At 43.1% G+C, this 22,727-nt stretch overlaps 1 protein-coding gene across 1 annotated transcript in view; it reads left to right on the top strand.

Moving 5' to 3' along the window:
* The first annotated feature begins 3,836 nt into the window (after positions 1-3,836).
* LOC120920437 (high affinity immunoglobulin gamma Fc receptor I-like) overlaps positions 3,837-22,727 on the top strand; it is a 32,104-nt gene continuing 13,213 nt past the window's right edge. The window contains exons 1-4 of the mRNA XM_040332535.1: positions 3,837-3,902; positions 10,335-10,355; positions 11,685-11,942; positions 16,373-16,621. Coding sequence (XP_040188469.1) covers positions 3,872-3,902; positions 10,335-10,355; positions 11,685-11,942; positions 16,373-16,621 — 559 coding nt within the window. The 5' untranslated portion in view covers positions 3,837-3,871. The remainder of the gene's footprint in view (positions 3,903-10,334; positions 10,356-11,684; positions 11,943-16,372; positions 16,622-22,727) is intronic.

Genomic DNA, 22,727 nt, shown 5'->3' with positions numbered 1-22,727 from the left:
GTCTTCATAATCTCCAGCTATGGCTGCTTGGCATTTCTCAAGGTGGATTTTTTGATATTGACAACAGTAGACAATGTCTGTGTAATGTATGTTGAAATATAGTTTTCATCACAAGCACATGTCAATTACAAAACAGTAGCAGAGCATAGTCACACTATTACAGGAAGTGCCAGAACAAGGATCTTCATGGCAGGGACACAAAGATTTTTTTTTATAGAAGTTGAAAATTAAAAAAATTAAAATAAAATGAAGTTTGAAATTGCATTAACATGTTAAAGGTTGTAAGAGATTTTAGTGATCGACTTTTTATCTGTCATTCACTCATTTTAGTTAAAAACATAATATGATTGTTATTTTTCCTGGGCAAAAAAAAATTAATTTTATTTTAACTGAAAACATAAGTCATATCTTAAATGTATTTAGACCATTATAGAAAATACTGTTTTCATTCAGTCAATCTAAAGCCCCATACACACTACAGCCCAGATTCACAGACAGCGGAGCACATTTATGCCACCGTAGCGTATCTTCTTTACACTACGCCGACGCAGCGCAGAGAGGCAAGCACATAATTCACAAAGCACTCGCTCCCAAAACTGCGCTGGGTTTCCTAGGCGTAAGCCGGCGTAGGTGGAAGTGGGCGTGAGCCATGCAAATGAGGCGTGACCCCATGCAAATGATGGGCCGTGCGCCAGACAGATACGTATAATGAACGGCGCATGTGCCGTCCCGTGGACGCATCCCAGTGCACATGCTCAGAATCACGTCGGAACAACTCCCTAAGATACGTTGGATCACTGCCTACGGCGTGAACTTAACCTACGCCCAGCCATATTCACGTCCAGCGTAAACTACGTAAAATACGCCGGCGGCTTGTGTTCCCTGGTGCAGCCCTTTGCATGGATGCTGCTGAGTTACACCTCCTTTATGGGGCATAACTTTACGCCGGACGTAGAACTTTACGCGCACTGCGTCGGGCGCACGTACGTTCGTGAATCGTCGTATCTCCCTCATTTGCATATTTGAATAGAAAATCAATGGGAGCGCCAAATGCATCCAGCGTAAAGATGCGCCAACTCTACGCCAGCGTAGGCAAGTTACGTCGATGGGATGAAGCCTGTTTTTAGGCGTATCTTAGTATCTGGGTCCGGCGCATAGATACGACGGCGCATATTTGCACTTATGCGGCATACCAAAACCATGAAGTGCAAGGGCCTGCCTGATTGCATACAAATTGAAACTCTTAAGGTTTGACCTCATATTAGATGTTTTTGGTAAACCTGATGAGAAAAACCTGCAGGAAAACTGATAGTGTGTATGGGGCTTAAGTTATTATTTTAGTTATGTAATTAGGTTGAAAAAAGATAAAGAAAAATGAAGTTGCGCTAAAAAGTCCCAAACAATGAAGGAAATTATTCTCAAGAACGGCAGTTTATTATTCAACATTAGGGATAAATGAATCCTCTTCCCAACGGCACCACAGTGACTTCAAACAGAAAGTGCCCCGTCACCTTAACCACTTAACCCCCGGACCATATTGCTGCCCAAAGACCAGAGGACTTTTTGCGATTCGTGACTGCGCCGCTTTAACTGACAATTGCGCGGTCGTGCGACGTGGCTCCCAAACAAAATTGGCGTCCTTTTTTTCCCACAAATAGAGCTTTCTTTTGGTGGTATTTGATCACCTCTGCGGTTTTTATTTTTTGCGCTATAAACAAAAATAGAGCAACAATTTTGAAAAAAATGATTTTTTACTTTTTGCCATTATAAATATCCCCAAAAATATATAAAAAAACGTTTTTTTTCCTCTGTTTAGGCCGATACGTTTTCTTCTACATATTTTTCGTTAAAAAAAATCGCAATAAGTGTTTATTGATTGGTTTGCGCAAAAGTTATAGCGTTTACAAAATAGGGGGTATTTTTATGGCATTTTTATTAATATCTTTTTTTTACTAGTAATGGCGGCGATCAGCGATTTTTTTTCGGTACTGCGACATTATGGCGGACACTTCGGACACATTTTTGGGACCATTGGCACTTTTATAGCGATCAGTGCTATAAAAATGCATTGGATTATTATAAAAATGCCACTGGCAGTGAAGGGGTTAACACTAGGGGGCGGGGAAGGGGTTAAGTATGTCCCTGGGTGTGTTCTTACTGTAGGGGGGGTGGCCTCACTAGGGGAAACACTGATCCTCTGTTCATACATTGTATGAACAGAAGATCAGCATTCCCCCCCCTGACAGGACCGGGAGCTGTGTGTTTACAGATACAGCTCCCGGTCCCCGCTCTGTAACGAGCAATCGCGGGTGCCTGGCAGCGATCAAGCCCGCCGGGCACACGCACGGGAGTCGGGGGCGAGCGGGGGGCGCGCGCACACGCCCCCTAGTGGCGGCTCAAAGAGCAGACGTTATACTACGTGCTCTCGCCCAGGAGAGCCGACCTGCCGCCGTAGAATGACGGTGCGCGGTCGGCTAGTAGTTAAGAAAAACCTGCTTATCGAAAAGCAAGCAAAAAGGGCATGTGGCTATAACCCAGCCAAGGTCTTTAACTTGCACGGGTGATCAAAAGGCCGAATATACCAATGGCACAGGATAAATGACTGCAGATCTTCCCTTGTCATCCTCCATAAAGTCTGTGGCCGTAAGCCCAGCAAAAAAACGAGAAAGAAAGACTGACCATAGCATAATACAGTCTAATCAATTTAATAAATAAAAAGTATTGCACTTACATAAATGCGTAAATGGTTTGCATGTTAAAATTAAAAAAAGCCCGTTCTCCTAGAAAAACGATGCGGTGACGTCAGCACGTACCCTCCCTCAGACACGTTATGTCATATGTGACGTCAAAAAAGATGCAAGTCCATTCAGTTCAACCAATAGAATAAATAAATAGAAAACCTCCATATAAAGAACCCTATACCTACAGTTAATCTGGAGGAAGACAATGAAATTAATAAACTCTATAAAGAATGATCCAATATGTTCTAGTGAGGGACATAACAATTCCTTCCTGGTCCCACAGACGATAATAAAAAAAAAAACACAAAAAATGTAAAAAAAAAAAATGTATCTACCGTATTTATCGGCGTATAACACGCACCCTAAATTTAAGAGGGAAGTTTCAGGGAAAAAACTTTTCACGGTCCGCTGCGTATAACACGCAGGCACAGTTTACCCTCTATTTTCAGGTAAATAAGTGAGTGTTATACGCCAATAAATACAGTATATGATCTGACATTAAAGGAGTTGTAAAGGAAATTATTTTTTTCGCTGAAATGACTGTTTACAGGGTATAGAGACATAATAGTTAACTGATTCCTTTTAAAAATGATTAAAAATAGATACAAATCAATCATATAATGTACCTGCAGTTTCTTGTTTCGTTTTTACATGTTGTTTCCTGCTTCTGTGATGTACAGAGCCACTGAGCCATAGAGCAGTGATGGTTTGGAAAACAAAACTGATTGGTGCTGTGGGGTTTTAGACACACGGTAATCACACCTCCTTGATTAGTGACCACAGAGAGAAAGCTTCCAGTACTGTGGTCATCAGGAAACAGACAACCATGAAGTGTGGAGATCAGAGAATAATTACAGCAACTTGAGAGCAAAAACGAACAATGAGGACATGAAAACAGCACTGCATTAAGGTAAAGGAAGCTATTAAGATAACAAAAAAAAATCCTTTAAAAGCCCTTTAAGAAACAGATTTTTCATAATCAGCCTGTAGATTTCAAAACTATATAAAAAAGAAGTTGTGACATGCTTGCTTCACCCTTGTTGTCAAATACAGGAAGAACGTGAGATTTTTTCTTCTTCTTCTTGTTTTAAAACATTCGGCATTTCTTGTATCAACATTTTCTAGTCAACATGAGTCCAGAATTCTCCACACTGCTGATCTGTAAGTAAATTACATTTATTTTTTTTCTTATTACAAAGTAAATTTATGATCTCATAATAGTGATGTTTTCATATTTTAGGCAAAAGCCATAGGACAATGTATCATAACCCATAACAAATCATTAATCATCATTATGAATGCACTAAATGTTTTAAAGAAAAATTAAATTGGGTGTTATGAGTAATTATTTATCTTTGCTAGTTTTTGAACTGCATGATGGAAGCAGGCTTAGCTAAAAGACACCAAAATGATGAATTATCTTAAAGTTTATCTAAAGCCAACATTTTTTTTTTTTTTTTTTTTTAAGTTTTGCATAGACATGGGAAGGGTTAGAAGTAGAGTTGTCCTGATATCACTTATTTAGAACCGAGTACAAGTAGCAATACTTTTTTTCATGTACTCGCCGATACCGATTACCGATACTTTTTTTTTTTTTAAATGCAGCCATGTGTCCCAAAATGCAGCCATGTGTCCCCAAAATGCAGCATTGTGTCTCCCCCCAAATGCAGCCTTGTGTCTCCCCCCCCGCCGTCTAGTTGTTGGGTGCTCAGGGAATATAACAACTTTCATTTGAATAGCTGTGTGTTCCCCGCCGCGCATCGTCATATATAGCCCCTCCCCCTTGTCCAGGCATTTTGATAGACAGATCACCCGTCCAATCCTGGGACGGGTGATCTGTCTGTCAAAGTGCCCGGACAAGGGGGAGGGGCTATATATGACAACGCGTGGCGGGGAACACACAGCTATTCAAATGAAAGCTGTTATGTTCCCTGAGCGCCGAACAACTAGACGGCGGCAGCAGCTCTCCTCCAGTGGCATGTTTTACATACCCGAGGACTGCTCTGCTCTCCGCCTCCTCTCCGCCTTCCTCTCTGCCCCCTCAGTCTCCTCTCGGTGTCCTCTCCGACCGCTCCCCACGCCCTCTCCGCCCGCTCTCCGCCCCCAACTCAGAGTTAAAAAAATAAAGTATCGTGAAGCATCCAGAGCATTTGTGCGAGTACAAGGACTCGCGCAAATGCTCAGTATTGGTCCCGATACCGATACTAGTATCGGTATCAGGACAACCCTAGTTAGAAGCCATCTGGCTGTGTTGTTACTGGAGAGATTTAGATATAGGCCCGGATTCACATACATTGGTGCATATTTATGCCGGCGTAGCGTATCTAATATATGCTACGCCGATGTTGCGCAGAGAGGCAAGCACCGAATTCTCAAAGCACTTGCCTCCCAAACTGCGCTGGGTTCCCTCGGTGTAAGCCGTCGTAGGTGGAAGTGGGCGTGAGTCATGCTAATGAGGCATGCTAATGATGGGCCAAGCGCCATAGAAGTATTTAACCTCTTGACCACTGGGCACTTAAACCCCCTTCCTCACCAGACCAATTTTCAGCTTTCGGTGCTCACACAATTTGAATGACAATTACTCAGTCATACAACATTGTACCCATTTGAAATTTGTGTCCTTTTTTTCACACAAATAGAGCTTTCTTTTGGTGGTATTTGATCACCTCTGGGTTTTTTATTTTTTGCGCTATAAAAGAAAAACGACTGAAAATTCTGTAAAAAAAAAAAAAGAAAATCTAGTTTCTGTCATATTAGCAAGTTATTTCTCACACACAGCATATGCATACCACAAATTACACCCCAAAACACATTCTGCTATTCCTCCCGAGTATGGCGATGCCACATGTGTGAGACTTTTACACAGCGTGGCCACATACAGAGGCCCGACATGCAGGGAACACCATCAGGCGTTCTAAAGCACCCAGACCAATTCTGACGTTTCTCTCCTACATGTAAAAATCATCATTTATTTGCTAGTAAATTACATAGAACCCCAAAACATTATATATGCTTTTTTAGCAAAGACCCTAGAGAATACAATGGTGGCCGTTACAACTTTTTATCTCGCATGTTTTTTTCGCAGAAATTTTTTGAACGCGTGTTTATAAAAAAAATGTTTTGTGCTTAAAAAAAAAAGAAAAACAGTAAAATTAGCCCAATTTTTTTTCATAATGTGAAAGATAAAGTTACGCCGAGTAAATAGATACCCAACATGTCACACTTCAAAATTGCGCACACTTATAAAATGGCGCCAAACTTCGCTACTTAAAAATCCTCATAGGCGACGCTTTAATTACTTTTATTGGTTATATGTTTTTAGTTACAGAGGAGGTCTAGGGCCAAAATTACTGCTCTCGCTCTAACGTTCGCAGAGATACCTCACATGTGTAGCTTGAACACCGTTTTCATATGTGGGCGGGACTTACGTATGCGTTCGCTTCTGCATGCGAGCACACGGGGACAGGGGCGCTTTAAAAAAAATGGGTATTGCAGAGTATTTGGGTATTGCAGAGTATCGCACAGGGTATTGCAGAGTATGGGGGGTATTGCAGAGTATTGCGCAGGGTATTGCAGAGTATTTGGGTATTGCAGAGTATCGCGCAGGGTATTGGGGTATTGCAGAGTATCGCGCAGGGTATTGCAGAGTATTGGGGTATTGCAGAGTATCGCACAGGGTATTGCAGATTATTGGGGTATTGCAGAGTATCGCACACGGTATTGCAGTTTATTTGAATTCCGCGTGGAATTCCTTATATGACAGCGTCGCGCACGTCGCCGCGTCATAATCGCGGCGACGGCGCGACACGTCATCGCCAGAGGATTTCGGCGCGGATTTCAATGCAATGGTGAGTACACTCCATCGCAGAGAAATCCGCTGAAATCCTCGAGAGGATTTATCCGCGGAAACGTTCCGCTGGACCGTATTCGCGGATAAATCCTCTCGTGTGTATGGGGCCTAACAATGAGTGAAGGAAAAAGTTTGTGATGAAAAAACTTTCAATAAGGTGCTGCAATAATAAAGTCTGCTGGAATATTCAGCAAGCAAATTGTATATGTCAGTGAAAATTGTGCGCAACCCACAAACATATATGTAAAAAAAAAAAAAATGAGTAAAGTCTATATCAAATACTTCTGTGAAAAGAAACAGTCCAAAGCTTGTAAAATAGTGGTATTGAATGCCTGGAATCAATTACAGTCCACAAAAAACATTCCTGACAGTGCCGGCCCAAGACATTGTGCTGCCTGGGACCAAGAATGAAATGCTGCCCCCCCCCAGAAAAAAAATCACGCCAACCAAAAGGCCCCCACATTCATTATTTTATATCATGATAACTAAAGAGGACCTATCATGGCTCTATACATGTATAAAGGAGTATAAGGAGGACCTGTCATTGCTCTATACATGTATAGGAGTATAAAGAGGACCTGTCATTGCTCTATACATGTATAGGAGTATAAAGAGGACCTGTCATTGCTCTATACATGTATATAGGAGTATAAAGAGGACCTGTCATGGCTCTATAGATGTATAAAGGAGTATAACGAGGGCCTGTCATGGCTCTATACATGTATAAAGAGGGCCTGTCATGGCTCTATACATGCATATAGGCATATAAAAGGACCTGCCATGGCTCTATACATGTATCCAGGAGTATAAAGGGACCTGTGAATTGCCGGCGGCCACAATGTCTTTTGCGCAAACTAATCAATGTACGTTAATTGTGTTTTTTTTTTTACCAAAAATATGTAGAAGAATACATATTGGCCTAAACTGAAGAAATAGTTTATTTTTCTAAATTTTGGGGATATTTATTATAGGAAAAAGTTAAAAAATATATATATTTATAGCACAAAAAATAAAAACAGCAGAGGTGATCAAATATCACCAAAATAAAGCTCTATTTGTGGGGAAAAAAGGACATCAATTTTATTTGGGTAGCGGAGCTGGCGGGACGGGCTGGTGGGCATCAGTATGCTGCCTCCCTAAAAGTGCTGCCTGGTACCCATGGTACCACCCGGTCCCATCATAGGGCCGGCCCTGATTCCTGGTTTTGACAACAGCGATCAACTTGCTTTAGTATGGAAATATATGAACATCCATGCAGTGTAGATAATGAGATAAAAAGCGGCCAGATAAGCCTCTTACCAGAGAGACGATCTTTTAAGCATATCACCACGGATCTGGGAGCTGTAGTTCCTGCAGGTAGATGGGATCTGGCGTTCTGTGCTTCTCAGGTGCAGCAGCGTTTCTAATCCACTCCTATGTAGTAGGACAATCTGCATACACAGCTCTCCCCCGGATGTTTAAAAAAGTAGCAGAGATAAAGTAAAAAAAGAAGAGGACTTCATAGTGTAGTACTTTTCAGCAAAAACACCTCTTTAATAAAATATGTTTCTTGGTAAAAAAGATCAGTTTTGACACTTTTAGGGTGATAAGTTTTACAGAAACAAAAGCAAAAAAATATATAAGCGATATCATAAAATCCAATTAGCCTCGGTAGCAACCGACAGGCTAGGTAATGGCAACATTTTGGAAAAAAACACACGGCTCCAACCTACGCGGCGTTTCACCCTAAAGCAGGCTTCAACTGGGAAAGGAGGCAGTCTTTGCTCACTCCCTGCCCTAACCTTGGCCCACACCAGGATTTCGCTACCAGCTGCTGTCTACTACTTGATCGCCCTCAGGTCTACAGGTCCCCTTCCATGTCTTTTGTTTAGTGGCATCTGTGCAGGACCTATAGCACCATGGTCTAAGACCTGGGGGCAATCAATTACCCATGCCTAAAGCAAACAGGGGCTGCTACAGGCATATGAAACACCAGCTAGCTATAGTTCCTCACCTAGGTATCAAGCTGTGCATTACATCAAGTTTAGAATCTATGTTAATATGTCTACAGTCATTTCCTGGCAATTGTGACCACACAGGAAGAAATTTCAAAGATTAACCGGAATCTCAAATAATCCTCCATCGAAGAAAAGGAACAAACTCCCTGTACTCCTTCACTGGTTTCCACAGAATGGAAAACTTACGTTCAGAGCTGTAAAGACAACTCTGTTTACAGATTAGTTTGTGGTTAAGGGTATACGTATGAGGCCATTTAACCACTTAAGGACCGGACCAATATGCTGCTAACTGACCCAAGGGGTTTTTACAATTCGGCACTGCGTCGCTTTAACAGACAATTGCGCGGTCGTGCGACGTGGCTCCCAAATAAAATTGGCGTCCTTTTTTCCCCACAAATAGAGCTTTCTTTTGGTGGTATTTGATCACCTCTGCGGTTTTTATTTTTTGCGCTATAAACAAAAATAGAGCTATAATAAATATCCCCCAAAAACATATATACATTTTTTTTTTCCCTCAGTTTAGGCCGATACGTATTCTTCTACCTATTTTTGGTAAAAAAAATCGCAATAAGCTTTTATCGATTGGTTTGCGCAAAATTTATAGTGTTTACAAAATAGGGGATAGTTTTTTTTACTACTAATGGCGGCGATCAGCGATTTTTTTTGTGACTGCGACATTATGGCGGACACTTCGGACAATTTTGACACATTTTTGGGACCATTGTCATTTTCACAGTAAAAAATGCATTTAAATTGCATTGTTTATTGTGAAAATGACAGTTGCAGTTTGGGAGTTAAACACAGGGGGCGCTGTAGGAGTTAGTGTTCACCTAGTGTGTGTTTACAACTGTAGGGGGGTGTGGCTGTAGGACTGACGTCATCGATCGAGTCTCCCTATAAAAGGGATCACTCGATCGATGCAGCTGCCACAGTGAAGCACGGGGAAGCCGTGTTTACATACGGCTCTCCCCGTTCTTCAGCTCCGGGGAGCGATCGCGAGGGGGCGGCTATAAACGAATAGCCGCGCCGTCCTCCCGGATCGCTCCCCGGGGGAATCCGACCGCCGCATGTAGCGGGGGGGGGGGGGGGGGCCCGATCGGACCCCCGACCCACGTCTTGGTAGGGACGTACAGGTACGCCCATGTGCCTGTACGTGCCATTCTGCCGACGTATATGTACATGTGGCGATCGGGTAGTGGTTATGTAATGTATGTTTTTCCTAATATTTCTCCTAATACACAAGTTTGTATCAACCTCATAAAAAGCTTTCAATAATTATTTTAAAGAATAACCCAAATAAGAGAGATTTAATTGGAAATAAATGTAAATTAGTGTCTGTCTGATAGATAATTATTTGCTGGTGATGTGGTATCTGGATAATTCACTAGTCCATTGCATTTACTGCTATTACTGTATGGGTGTTACTGGGACAGACAGCAATAAAAATCAGACAAAATTGCCAAAACTAAAAAAAAATCTGTTCTAGAATTGGACTTTAAACAAGCATTATAATTACATACTATATTTACCATTAATTCATATTTATAGTATTTATGCTTTCTTGTATTGATTATTATATTAATTTAAAAATAAAATGCAGAATCTTAAATGAGGTGACATTCAAAGGCTTTTGTAATTTTGGGGATGGTTAACTGATTTAGACAGAATATGAAAAAAAAAATGTGTTTGTATTAATTTATAATATAAAACAAAATGTTATATAAACTTTTTATTTTATCTTTTTAGTGATTTTTTTGGAGAAAGCAGGTAAGTGATATTTCTTTGCAAGACAAAGCTCTAATCACATAACATATTTCAATCATTAAATAACTGATAAACATATTTAAAATATTGCAACTGTATGATCGCTCTTCGGTAGTTTTATCTAATCTGTAAATGTAAGTTTTCAAATGGAACTTGAGCTTAATGTACATTTGTCATATTTCATGTTAGTGACTGGATATTGATTTTAACAGATCTTTGGAACATAACCTCACTTCTGGATTTGATATTATCGTGAAATGATTGTTATTCATCTCCACGTTTCCATATAGTTATCCATTGGTTATGTACAATATCAATTGTGTACTTTTTTTGAATCATTGACTTCTCAATGTGGATGTTTTTTAACATATTCTTTATGTGTATAATTAAATATTTTTTATATCTATAACCTGTTTGGTTGTGCCTAAAAAGTCCAAGCTTTCTATTCCATTTGTATGTTCCAAATTGATAGGATGTGGCACTGTACAGTATATCTTAGAAGTATACGCAGGGCAACTCTGTGCTGATATAATTAATATTTAACATATCTTTGGCTTGGTTTTGGGTATAGTAGATTATAATTAGAGTTGGGCAAACAGTTTGAGCCGAGCAAAGGGTCAGCCCGAACATTGCCTGTTAGCCGGGGTGCTCGGAAGAATGCTTGTTCGGTGACATCACAAGGGAGCCCTTACCTATTTAAGAACTGTCAATCGGCAGAGCCGGCATTCCGTGGATAGCCTTCATCATGATTGACGATGAAGCTATATCAGAGAACATATTTTTTCATCTTTTAAAATAAGGAATTGTCAAAAACTGCCTGTCTTTTATTATTTTTGATTTTTTTTGGGGTGAATGGATAGGGGTACGGGCCTCCAACGATCATAGAGAAGTCACCAGTCTACTCTATGGTTTCCATCGGACGCCGGCGGATCGTTTCTCCGAGTCTCCAATGACAAAGGAGAGCCCGGAGAAGCACCGGATGGCGGCAGGAGGGGGGGGCATCCCCTCCCGCCGCCTATAAGAACGATCAAGCGGCAGAACCGCCGCTATGATCTTTCTTATGGTGCAGGGATTCGTCGGCTGAAGAGATGGATATCTGAATGATGCCTGTAGCTGCAGGCATCTTTCAGATATCCCCACTGAAAGTCCAGGACGTCATATGACGTCCTTGGGCTGGAAGTGGTTAAGGAAGCAATGTAGCACGAGGGTAGACTAATAGAACCCAGGGTTACCAGTGCAGAAAGTCATAGGCAATAAAGAGATTTTATCCTCTGATTTTTTTTTTTTTCAGTTGTGACTAATAATTGTCATGTATAATGTTCTATTTTGTAGGATCTTCGGTGAGACCCGTGGTGACCTTCAACCCAAACTGGGACAAGATCTTCACAACCGAGTCTCTAACAATGACCTGTAATGTGAGGTCACCTATTCCAGGAGATGTGAGATACACCTGGTACAAGAATAATAATCTGATACACACAGGACAAAGCTTTGTTATTAGAGATGCAAGAACAGGTTACAGTGGGAATTACCAGTGTAAAGGCTCCAAAACAGAAATAAGTGACCCTGCCAGACTGGATGTCAGTAATGGTAAGTAATTACAGGGTTTTACTCGCCATAAGATTACACATAGGTCCATAAAATATTAATAAAGGTCCCTCCATTTAGTGGTTTACTTAGGGAGGCCATAGATTATCCAATTTTCTTTCCTGTAACCACAAATATCGCTCAGTTTTCCTGTCAACACAGTCAGGCCCCGTACACACGTCTGGGGAACTCGACGGGCAAAACTCATCGTTTTGCTCGTCGAGTTCCTTGTGAAGCTGCCGAGGATCTCGGCGAGCCAAGTTTCCTCATTGAACAACGAGGAAATAGAGAACATGTTCTCTATTTGGCTCGACGAGGAACTCGTCGGCTTCCTCGGCCGAAAGTGTACACACGACCGGGTTTCTCGGCAGAATACGGCTCCGATCGAGTTTCTGGCTGAATTCTGCCGAGAAACTCGGTCGTGTGTACGGGGCCTCATTGTTGATTGTGGAATCCCTCCTGGCCTGTAAAACATGATGGCCCGGATGCACAGACATCGACGCATATTTATGCCGCCGTAGCGTAACTCCTTTACGCTACTCTGACGCAGCGCAGAGAGGCAAGCACTGGATTCAAAAAGCACTTCCTCCCAAATCTGCACTGGGTTTCTCAGGCGTAAGTCGGCGTATGTGGAAGTGGGTGTGAGCCATGCTAATAAAGCGTGACCCCATGCAAATGATGGGCCGAGCGCCAGACAGATACGTATCGCCAACTGCGCATGCGCCGTCCCGTGGGCGCATCTCAGTGCGCATGCTCACAATCACGTCGGAACAACTGCCTAAGATACGACGGATCACTGCCTACGGCGTGAACGTAACCTACGCCCAGCCATATTCACGTCCAATGTAAACTACCGTATTTATCGGGGTATAGCGCTCTCCCGCGTATAGCGCGCACCCCTAAAGTTGCCTGAATTCCTGTGGAAAAAAGTTTTTTTGTACTTACAGTTTTGGTGTCTTGCGTGGCGTCCATCGGCGGCCTCGTCGGGGTCCGGCGTCCGTCTGCGGCTTCGGGTGTCCTCTTCGTCGGGTCCGGCGTCCTTCTGCTGCGTCCTCGCGGCCTCCCCGCTCGTTTCCAGCGCCGAGTTTGAATACTGCGCCGACATATACTGAGCGTAGTACACTCGTGTATCGTCGGGCAGGCTCGGCAACTCTCGCGCTGACGTCCTGTACGCTCAAACTTGGCGCAGGAAAGCGGGCATCGGCGTATACCGCGCACCCACGATTTTGCCCTGATTTTCAGGGCAAAATAGTGCGCGGTATACGCCGATAAATACGGTATGTAAAATACGACGGCTTATGTTCCCTGGTCCATACCGTTGCATGTGTTGCGCCTCATATATGGGGAATAACTTTACGCCGGACGTACGACTTACGCAAACCGCGTATATCATGCGCCGGGCGCACGTACGTTCGTGAATCGGCGTATCTCCCTCATTTCCATATTTTAATAGAAAATCAATGGGAGTGCCACATGCGTCCAGCGTAAAAATGCGCCCACGATACGCCGGCGTAGGCAAGTTACGTCAGTCGGATGAAGCCTATTTTTAGGCGCATCTTAGTTTGTGGGACGCCGCATAGATACGACGGCGCACATGTGTACTTACGACGGCGTATCTTGAGATACTTCGGCGCAAGTGCTTTGTGAATCCGGGCCGATGACTACTGGCTGCTAGCAGTTACAGCCACCAGCAATAACCAAACCCAAAAAATCTGACAGGCCGGTTGTACTGAAGTAGATCAATGTTGTGCACTTGGGTTGGCATGTTTGTGTTGTGATCTGCACATGCAATTTGTCACTGGATACATGCTTATTTGTTTTTTTTTCCCACTTGATTTTCTTTTATTGTCTTTGCATTATTGATGGTGATGTTTATTTGAGAGCACATGGTGTTTGCCTTGGGTTGAAATTTTTTAGGGGGAACAAAATACAGATGTTATCCATCAATTCTATACAGTGTAGTGCTCAGGACCTTTATAATGTTCAACCCAGTGTATGAAGAGCAGCATAGATTTTATCATGTAGGGGTCAGAACTACGTACAACCCGGTGTATGAAGATCAGCAGTCTGGACTCTGTAATGTACAAAGTAACAATAGAGTGCCATGATTAGGGTTATGTAACAGACAACACGGCAGGGTCGGCTGCTGCTGTATTTTTTTTTGGAGGGGGCGGACATATGAGGCCTTGGGCATAGACTATCACCTGTACGTTGATGGAATGCCAATGCTTACGATTGCAGTATATGTGCCTTGTCACGGGGGGGCCGTAGTGCCACATGTGTGCAATCAATGGCCCCCACGGTGCGTGGGAATCCGGCAATTCAGACAAAATCCGCCATTGCCTTCAGCCGCAGGTGCTCCTGGGTGGGTCTGATGATGTGGTGGGACATGCGTCTGAGGATTGCGGGGACAACCTGGTGCACACATCTGCTCATGCTGGTTTGTGACATCCCAGACACGACTTCACTTGTACACTGAAAAGATCCACTGGCGAGGAAATGCAGTGTTGCCAGTACCTTGACCAGTGGCTGCACTGCATGTGAGCGGTGTTTCTGGCTGGTGATGTCATCATGTACGGTTGTGACTAGTTCCAGGATGGCATCAGTGTTGAATCTGAAGATGCGATACACCTCCAAATCCCCCATGCCAAAGACGTTCATGCGCGTTCGGTTTATCCTCTCCCATGCCCTCCTCCTTCTACGCGCCTGGGCACACACTAGTAGTGCTATGACCATGCTTGCCCCTGGCATGTTGGCATACAGATGTGTTGTCCTGCAAGTGTGGTTGCTCAGCTCGTCCGTAACGGTGCTGCTGAAGCTGCTCTCCAGCTGACCTGCACACGTCTGGTGCAAAGTTACCCCTGCTTTATGAGGGGCAAGTTTGGGCCGGACGTACAGCTTACGCGCACCGCACGTAGCCTGCGCCGGACAAACGTACGTTCGGGAATCGGCATATCTCCCTCATTTGCATAGGAAATCAATGGGTGCACCAGATGCGTCCAGCGTAAATATGCACCCACGCTATGCCAGTGTAGAAAAGTTACGCCGGTCGGAAGAAGCCTATTTTCAGGCGTATCTGGTTCTGTAGTCACGGCGCATAGATACGCCAGCGTATATATATACACTTACACCGCCCATCTCGAGATACACCGGCGTAACTTCTTTGAGAATCTGGGCCTAAGTCTTCTGATGTATGTGGAGCTTCTATTGGGGTGCGCTACATTCAAAAATTCTACCCTTGATCTAGCAAAGTCTTTGCAAAGCATTATGCCTTGTCATGCGCAAGACTGTTACAAGGTGATGTCCTGTCTGGTGCACACAATGAGATTATCGGATGAATGATCATCCGTTTTTTTTTTGTTTGTTTGTTTTTTGCATGCTAGTCTCATATCGAAAATAAAGAGGTTACGGAAGTTACGAAAACTCTCATATAACAGAATAAAAATAAAAAGTGATGTGTTGTAATTTCAATTTTGGACGAAAACTCTACCGTACGTATTTTTTCTGGTATCATCCGAGAAAAAATGTTTGTGCTTGTTTTTCCGTACAGTGGGCTGGATTCAGGTAGAATTGCGCATTTTTTACGGAGGCGCAGGGCAACGTTTTTGCCCTGCGCCCCCGCAAATTTGCTGCGCTGCCCTTGATTCACGGAGCAGTAGCTCCGTAAATTGCGTGGGCGCGCCGGCAAAATGCCTGGCGCAAGCGCGCGCAATTTAAATGATCCCGTAGGGGGCGGGAATCATTTAAATTAGGCGCGTTCCCGCGCCGATCGCAGAGCGCAAGCTCCGTCGGGAAACTTTCCCGACGTGCATTGCGGCAAATGACGTCGCAAGGACGTCATTTGCTTCAAAGTGAACGTGAATGGTGTCCAGCGCCATTCACGATTCACTTACGCAAACTACGTAATTTTCAAATTTCGCGACGCGGGAACGACGGGTATACGTAACATTGGCTGCCCCTGCTAATAGCAGGGGCAGCCTTACGCAAAAACCGCCGTACGGAAACGACGTAAATTGCGTACGCAGGGCTCGCGCAACGTTGTGAATCGGCGTTAGTATGCAATTTGCATACTATACGCTGAGCACAACGGGAACGCCACCTAGCGGCCATCGCAAGAATGCAGCCTAAGATATGCGAGCATAAGAGCCTTATGCCGCGCATATCTTAGGCTGCAGTCGGCGTAACGAGGTTCCTGAATCAGGAGCATTTGTTACGCCGGGGCAAGTAAGCAATTGCGTTGTGTAACCTTTGGTTACACAGGCGCAATTGCTTCTTGAATCCAGGCCAATGTTCTTATTAAGTTGCATTAAGTGTGTAGAACAAGAATCCCCTGGGAGGTGGTGATTTATATAAAGGGTGGGAGGTGCATGAAGGTGTAGAACACTCTTTAGTTATCTTTGCTCTAATAGGTTGTCTGTGGTTCTGTTTTTCAGACTATGTGATCCTGCAGGCTCCTCTCCATGTTCATGAAGGTGACAATGTGACTCTGAGATGTCACCATTATCCCGAATATTCTGGAGGAGAGACTATATTTTACAAGGATAATGTTGTTATAAGGATTTGGAGATATGACCCTGAGTTACATATTTATAACATAAACCTAGCAGGATCCAAAGGATATAAATGTACAAAAAAAATCCCGTATTCTGGGTACAGTGGAGAAGCTTCTATACCTATGAAAGGTAAGTCCTGCAACATGATTTGGGTGGAGAGGTGCAGATTTGGCCTCTTCAAGTGTTAATTATTCCCAGAGATCTCCTCTTCTAACTTTGAATTTGGTTAGCTCCTTACTTTGATTTTTAATATACCGTATATACTCAAGTATATCCCGAGTTTTTCAGCCCTTTTTTTAAGGCTGAAAATACCCCTCCTCGGCTTATACTCGAGTCAGTGTACCTGAAATTTTTGACAGGCTGCGGGCGTCTATTGTTTAAAAGTCGCGGTTTCTCAGCAGACACAGTTCCGCCTATCACAAATGTTCTCTCATCCTCTCATTCCCAGCAGACACTGTGTTCGGTGTTCCGCCAATCACAGACGTCCTCTTATCCGAGGATGAAAAGACATCTGTGATTGGTGGAACACTGAACACAGTGACTGCTGGGAAATTAAGTCCGAGGATGAGAGAAGGTTTGTGATAGGCAGAACTGTGTCTGCTGAGAAATGCCTATCACGGAAGGGACCAGAAGGAGACCGTGACTTTTAAACAATGGACTCCCGCAGCCTGTCAATAATTTCAGGTACACTGACTCGGGCACAGTGAGTCTGCAATGGGCACAGTGAGGATGGGCACAGTGAGGTTGGCACAGTGAGGTTGCAATGGGCACAGTGAGGTTGGCACATTGAGGTTGCAATGGGCATAGTGAGGTTGGCAGAGTGAGGTTGCAATGGGCACAGTGATGTTGGCACAGTGAGGTTGCAATGGGCACAGTGAGGTTGAAATGGACACAGTGAGGTTGAAATGGACACAGTGAGGTTGAAATGGGCACAGTGAGGTTGCAATGGGCACAGGGAGGTTGGGCACAGTGAGGTTGGAATGGGCACAGGGAGGTTGCAATGGGTACAATGAGGTGGGCAAATTGGCATTGTTGACTCTCTTTTCCGCTTACAGTAGCTGCTGCATTCTCACCCTAGGCTTATACTCGAGTCAATAAGTTTTCCCAGTTTTTTTGTGGTAAAATTGGGTACCTCGGCTTATACTGGGGTCGGCTTATACTCGAGTATATATGGTACTCTTAAAGGAGAAGTCAGGAAAATGAAGGTGACACAGAAATTTTTATAATATAGAATTGAAAAAAAAACATTGCAGCATTTAGAGACAGGCTAAAGTTGTTGATCAAATCTCTTGCTGTGTGCTCACACCATCTGTATCATTTATTACTATAATTTAGTATTGTACTATACAGGGTGGGAGGACTGCCGGGGACAGGGGAGCACTGAGGACCTGGGGAGGTATAGGGGGGGTCAGCACAGCTAAGTGGTCCTTTAATATTACTGACAGATTTCTGTGGGCTAAAGAAAGTGGACCATGCAAAGTGTGCCATGGGGCATCAGGTGGTTTTGTGACTCTCGCCATTCAGTCACTTGACATCTCAGAGCAACAAAGGAAGTCAAAGGTGGAAGACTTTCCTTTCTTACAAGGTTTTCACAGATATGAACAGGGATCATAAAGCAATTTAATGGCCATAATGAGTCACTGACGGCAAGTTCCCAATCTGATCAATGTTTGCATGTTGAGTTATCTTTACTCAGGGGCACCAGTCCAAAATATCTCAGTACTGGTCCAGGGGCAAATGCCTCAATGCTCCCCAAAACAGTCCTCCCCTACCAGGGGTAGCATACATCAGACTCCTAATCCTCCTCTTCTTTGGTCCCCTGCTGGTGCTCTTGGCTCCTTCTCTTCGTTGATTTTCACAATAGAAAACTTCTTCCCATGGGGGAACTCGTGCTATCAATCTGCCCATAGGAGAAGGAGGAAGAGGATAAAGCAGCTGCTCTCGTGCACTGGAAAATATGGGTGTGGGGGGGGGGGGGCTTTGAATAGAGCTGGATACAGAATGCATGAAGGTAAAAAAAACTCAGCCTTTAGAACCACTTTAAAGGTGGCCATAAATGAATTTAAAGTTGTCAAGTTCAGTGTGGCCATCCCTGTTCAACAGAAATCGAAGGGGAATGTCCAACAGGAAAGTCGCACACAGATTATAAACACCAACATTAGACACAAATAGGCCACATTAAGGGCACAATAGGCCACAATAGGCCACAATGGGCCGCCGCTGTGGGGCACAAGGTGGGGGGGTCTGATTGTGGGCCCAATCGCGGAGGTTCCACCCCCTTTTTTTTTTTTTTTCTCACCTGCACTAACGGAATACTACACAGGAATGTATACGCCCGAATTGGGGGCCACGAATAAGGGCTAGTGGGATGTGGCTTTTTTTAGAGGACACAGCACTCTTTCTCTAGAAAGGTTTTTTTTTTTTTTTTTTTTTTTTCTTCCTCTCTCTTCCTCTTCCCCTCCCCCTTTTCTTTCCCCTTGTATGCGGTATAGGTAGGCGTATGTGTTTGCGCGTTAAGGCGTAAATATATACAATATATATACACAATATATACACAATCCCCGATAAGCCACCTACCTGTAATGATCACATGGAAGTTAAGACTCAGCTGGGAGGGGGAAAGAAAAAAGGAAAAGCCCCCCCCCCCCCTTTTCTTCTCGTTTCTTTTTATCTATTTTTTCTGTCTGTTTTACGCGGTAACCATATCATTTTGTCTATCCCATTCGATTAGAAGGGGGAGTGGGGGAAGAGGGGGAAAATGGGACATGTATATGAGCGCATATTAAATGTATGCATAAATGTATATAAATGTATGTAAATGTAAATTTATTTAAATATATATCCCATAAGTTAAACATACTAATGTACTAGTAAGGGGATAGGGGGAGGGGGGTAAAGGCAGAACATGTAAAGGAGGGGATGATGTAGCAGAGAGCAAAGTGAATGTAAGGATTACTATTTGAATGTTTGGTTGGTGATAGCTCTCATGCTCTTTTGTGAATCTTGCTGACCCCCATCTTGTACTGTCTCTATATGCCACCCGGGCATGAGGACATGTAAGGAAAATGGGTTTATTTTCCTCTCTTTTCTTTTTTTTTTTTTTTTTTTTATTAGAATGAGGATATGGGAGCCGGCCCCTCAGTACTCCTTTCAGTATCCTTCTTTTTTCTGTTTTTTTCTTTTTCTCTCTTCTCTTTTTTTTTCTTCTCTTTCTCAGATGAAGCGAGGAATATAGAGCAACAAAGTGCAACATAGTGCATTATGACTATTGTTTCTGTTTTAAGGAGTCTAGAAGGGTACCGTGGAGAGGCCCAGCTCCAAGCTCTCTCTTTTTTTTTCTATTCTGTGGCTAGCCTGAATAGTGGTTCCGCTCTCTTTTTTCTTGTTTTTTGGTTTAGAGCCAGGGGAACTGCTGTTTTGTGCTGAACTTTTATTTTCTCTCTCTCTTTTTTGTCTCCCTCCTGGGGAGGAATACTCGCGCACGCCTGTGTTCAGAGGCCCTCGGATACCGGTTCAGCTTTATGGTGTGAACAGGCTCTTTGAGGGGGTTGGGACGCAGGGGGGCACGGGTTCTACCTGGGGTACACGCCCCTAACCATAGGCTGACGCTCAAATACCGTGTATACGGTGAGTGTTAATTAGCAGATTGCTAAATATTAGAGTTTGATCCTACTCTTTTTTGTATTTTTTTTTTTTTTTTTTTTGTTTCCCTCCCTTTTCCCTCTCTCCCATTCCCCCCTCCCGCCCAATACGACTAAAGGGAATTGAGATGGAGGCTTTAAATATTCTGTCACTGAACGTAAAAGGATTGAACTCACCAGAAAAAAGGAGGGTCCTTATGCATGACCTGCAAAGACTAAGGGTAGACATGGCATATATACAGGAAACCCACTTCAGAGAAGATAAAACCCCGATCTTAAAAAACAGGTTTTACCCAACTGTATATCACGCTACAAATCAAGAGTCAAAGTCAAAAGGGGTATCTATCCTTATAGGAGGGAGAATTAAGTGGACATACACGGATATGATGAGAGACACGAAAGGGAGATATCTATTTGTGAAAGGTAAAATAGGAGGAATCGGGGTAACATTTGCCAACGTATATGCACCGAACGAGCAACAGGAAACTTTCCTGGGTAAAACGATTAAACGTCTTCAGGACTTCTCAGAAGGTCACCTGATACTGGGAGGGGACTTGAACATTCCGCTAGATCCCAAGATGGATACATCAACGGGAAAGTCATCTATCTCTTGTGGGGTTAGAAATCGTCTCAACCAAACTCTATTTAAAAACCAGTTGACTGATATATGGAGATTGCTACATAACAAAGAAAAAGACTATACATTCTTCTCTTCACCACATAAAACCTACTCTCGAATAGATCTTTTTCTTATCCCACATGCCCAATTACATTCAGTACGATCAGCTAAAATAGGATCTATTACATGGTCAGACCATGCCCCGATTTTTCTGGAATATGAGATACAAGATTATAGACAGACTAGATCTAACCAGTGGAGACTAAATGAAAGTCTATTGCAAGACAAAAAAACTCTAGAAGAGGTAATTAAAGAATTGGAATGTTACTTTAACACCAACGATACCCCGGAGTGCGATCCCGGAATTATCTGGGAAGCACATAAGGTGGTCATTAGAGGGGTTCTAATTAAACATGGGTCTAGAATAAAAAGGGAACGTACGGAAAAACTGAAAAAGTTACTGGAGGAATTGGCCATGTTGGAGAGTAGACATAAGCAGGCAGGATTTACAACAGGAGAGGAAGAGGTGGTGAGGAAAAGAAGGGAAATTACAGATCTTTTGTACTATAAAGCTCAAGCAGCAATACAGAGGTGTAAAAAGTATGCATACGAATCAGGAGATAAGTGTGGGAAGGGATTGGCTAGATTATTACGTGAACAGAAGACGAGTAACTATATCCCATGTATCAAACCATTAAAGAAACAGAAAGTTTTTAAACCAAAGGATATAGCGAAAGAGTTTCAAGAATATTATAGCTCTCTCTATAATATAAAAAGTAAACCCCCGATCAAAGGAAAGATCGACCAGTATCTTATGGAATCAGCAATACCAAAACTAATGGAAGCAGATAAAGAGAAGCTAGATGCCCCTATAGTTGAAGAAGAAATCAAAGTAGCAGTTAATTCAATGAAACAGGGGAAAGCGCCTGGGCCCGACGGGTATACGGGTCAATACTATAAAACTCTATTCCCATCGCTATTGAAATATATGACGAAATTCTTTAACGCATTAGGGACATCAGCTAGCTTTACGAAAGAAACTTTACTGGCCTATATTTCGGTGATACCGAAAGAGGGGAAAGACTTGAGTTTGTGTGAAAGTTATAGGCCGATTTCGTTACTAAATTTAGACGTGAAAATCTTCGCTAAGATCCTGGCAAATAGAATACAACAATATATCCCAGAACTGATACATTTGGACCAGGTGGGATTTGTCCCCACACGGGAAGCACGCGATAACACGATAAAAGCCATTAACTTAGTACAGATTGTAAACAAAACACAGACACAATGTGTACTATTAAATACAGACGCAGAAAAGGCCTTTGACAGGGTGAATTGGAGCTATATGAGGGCAGTTTTACAACATGGAGGTTTTGGAGATAAAATGATAAAATGGATACTGTCTATGTACTCTGGCCTGACGGCCCAAGTTCGGGCCAACGGAATAGTATCAGAACCCTTCCAGATATGGAATGGTACAAGACAGGGGTGCCCCCTGTCCCCGCTCCTCTTCGCCCTGTCGCTAGAACCCTTCCTGTGTACCGTACGCTTAAATAAAAATATATCAGGAATACACATAGGAAAAAACCATTGCAAAATATCTGCATACGCAGATGACATGCTGTTCACACTCACGAAACCACTGATCTCTATCCCGAACCTAATGAGGGAATTCGAGAAATATGGCTCTCTCTCGAACTTAAGTATTAACTTCAATAAATCAGAAGCAATGGGAATTAACGTCCCACAAACATTAATAAATCACTTAAAACAAAAATGTAAGTTTAAATGGACAGAAAAAGCATTAACATACCTGGGTATACAACTTTCAGGGAGAGTAGATAAGATTTTTGAATTAAATTTTCCACCATTGCTTCAGAAGGTGAAGATACTACTGGATAAGTGGAACCAGGGGTTCCACACCTGGTTAGGCCGATGTAATGTCATTAAGATGAGTATACTTCCAAAAATC

The sequence above is a fragment of the Rana temporaria genome, chromosome 13 (assembly GCF_905171775.1).
Source record: "Rana temporaria chromosome 13, aRanTem1.1, whole genome shotgun sequence".
Taxonomy (NCBI): domain Eukaryota; kingdom Metazoa; phylum Chordata; class Amphibia; order Anura; family Ranidae; genus Rana; species Rana temporaria.
This window is presented reverse-complemented; position numbering and strand designations above follow the sequence as displayed.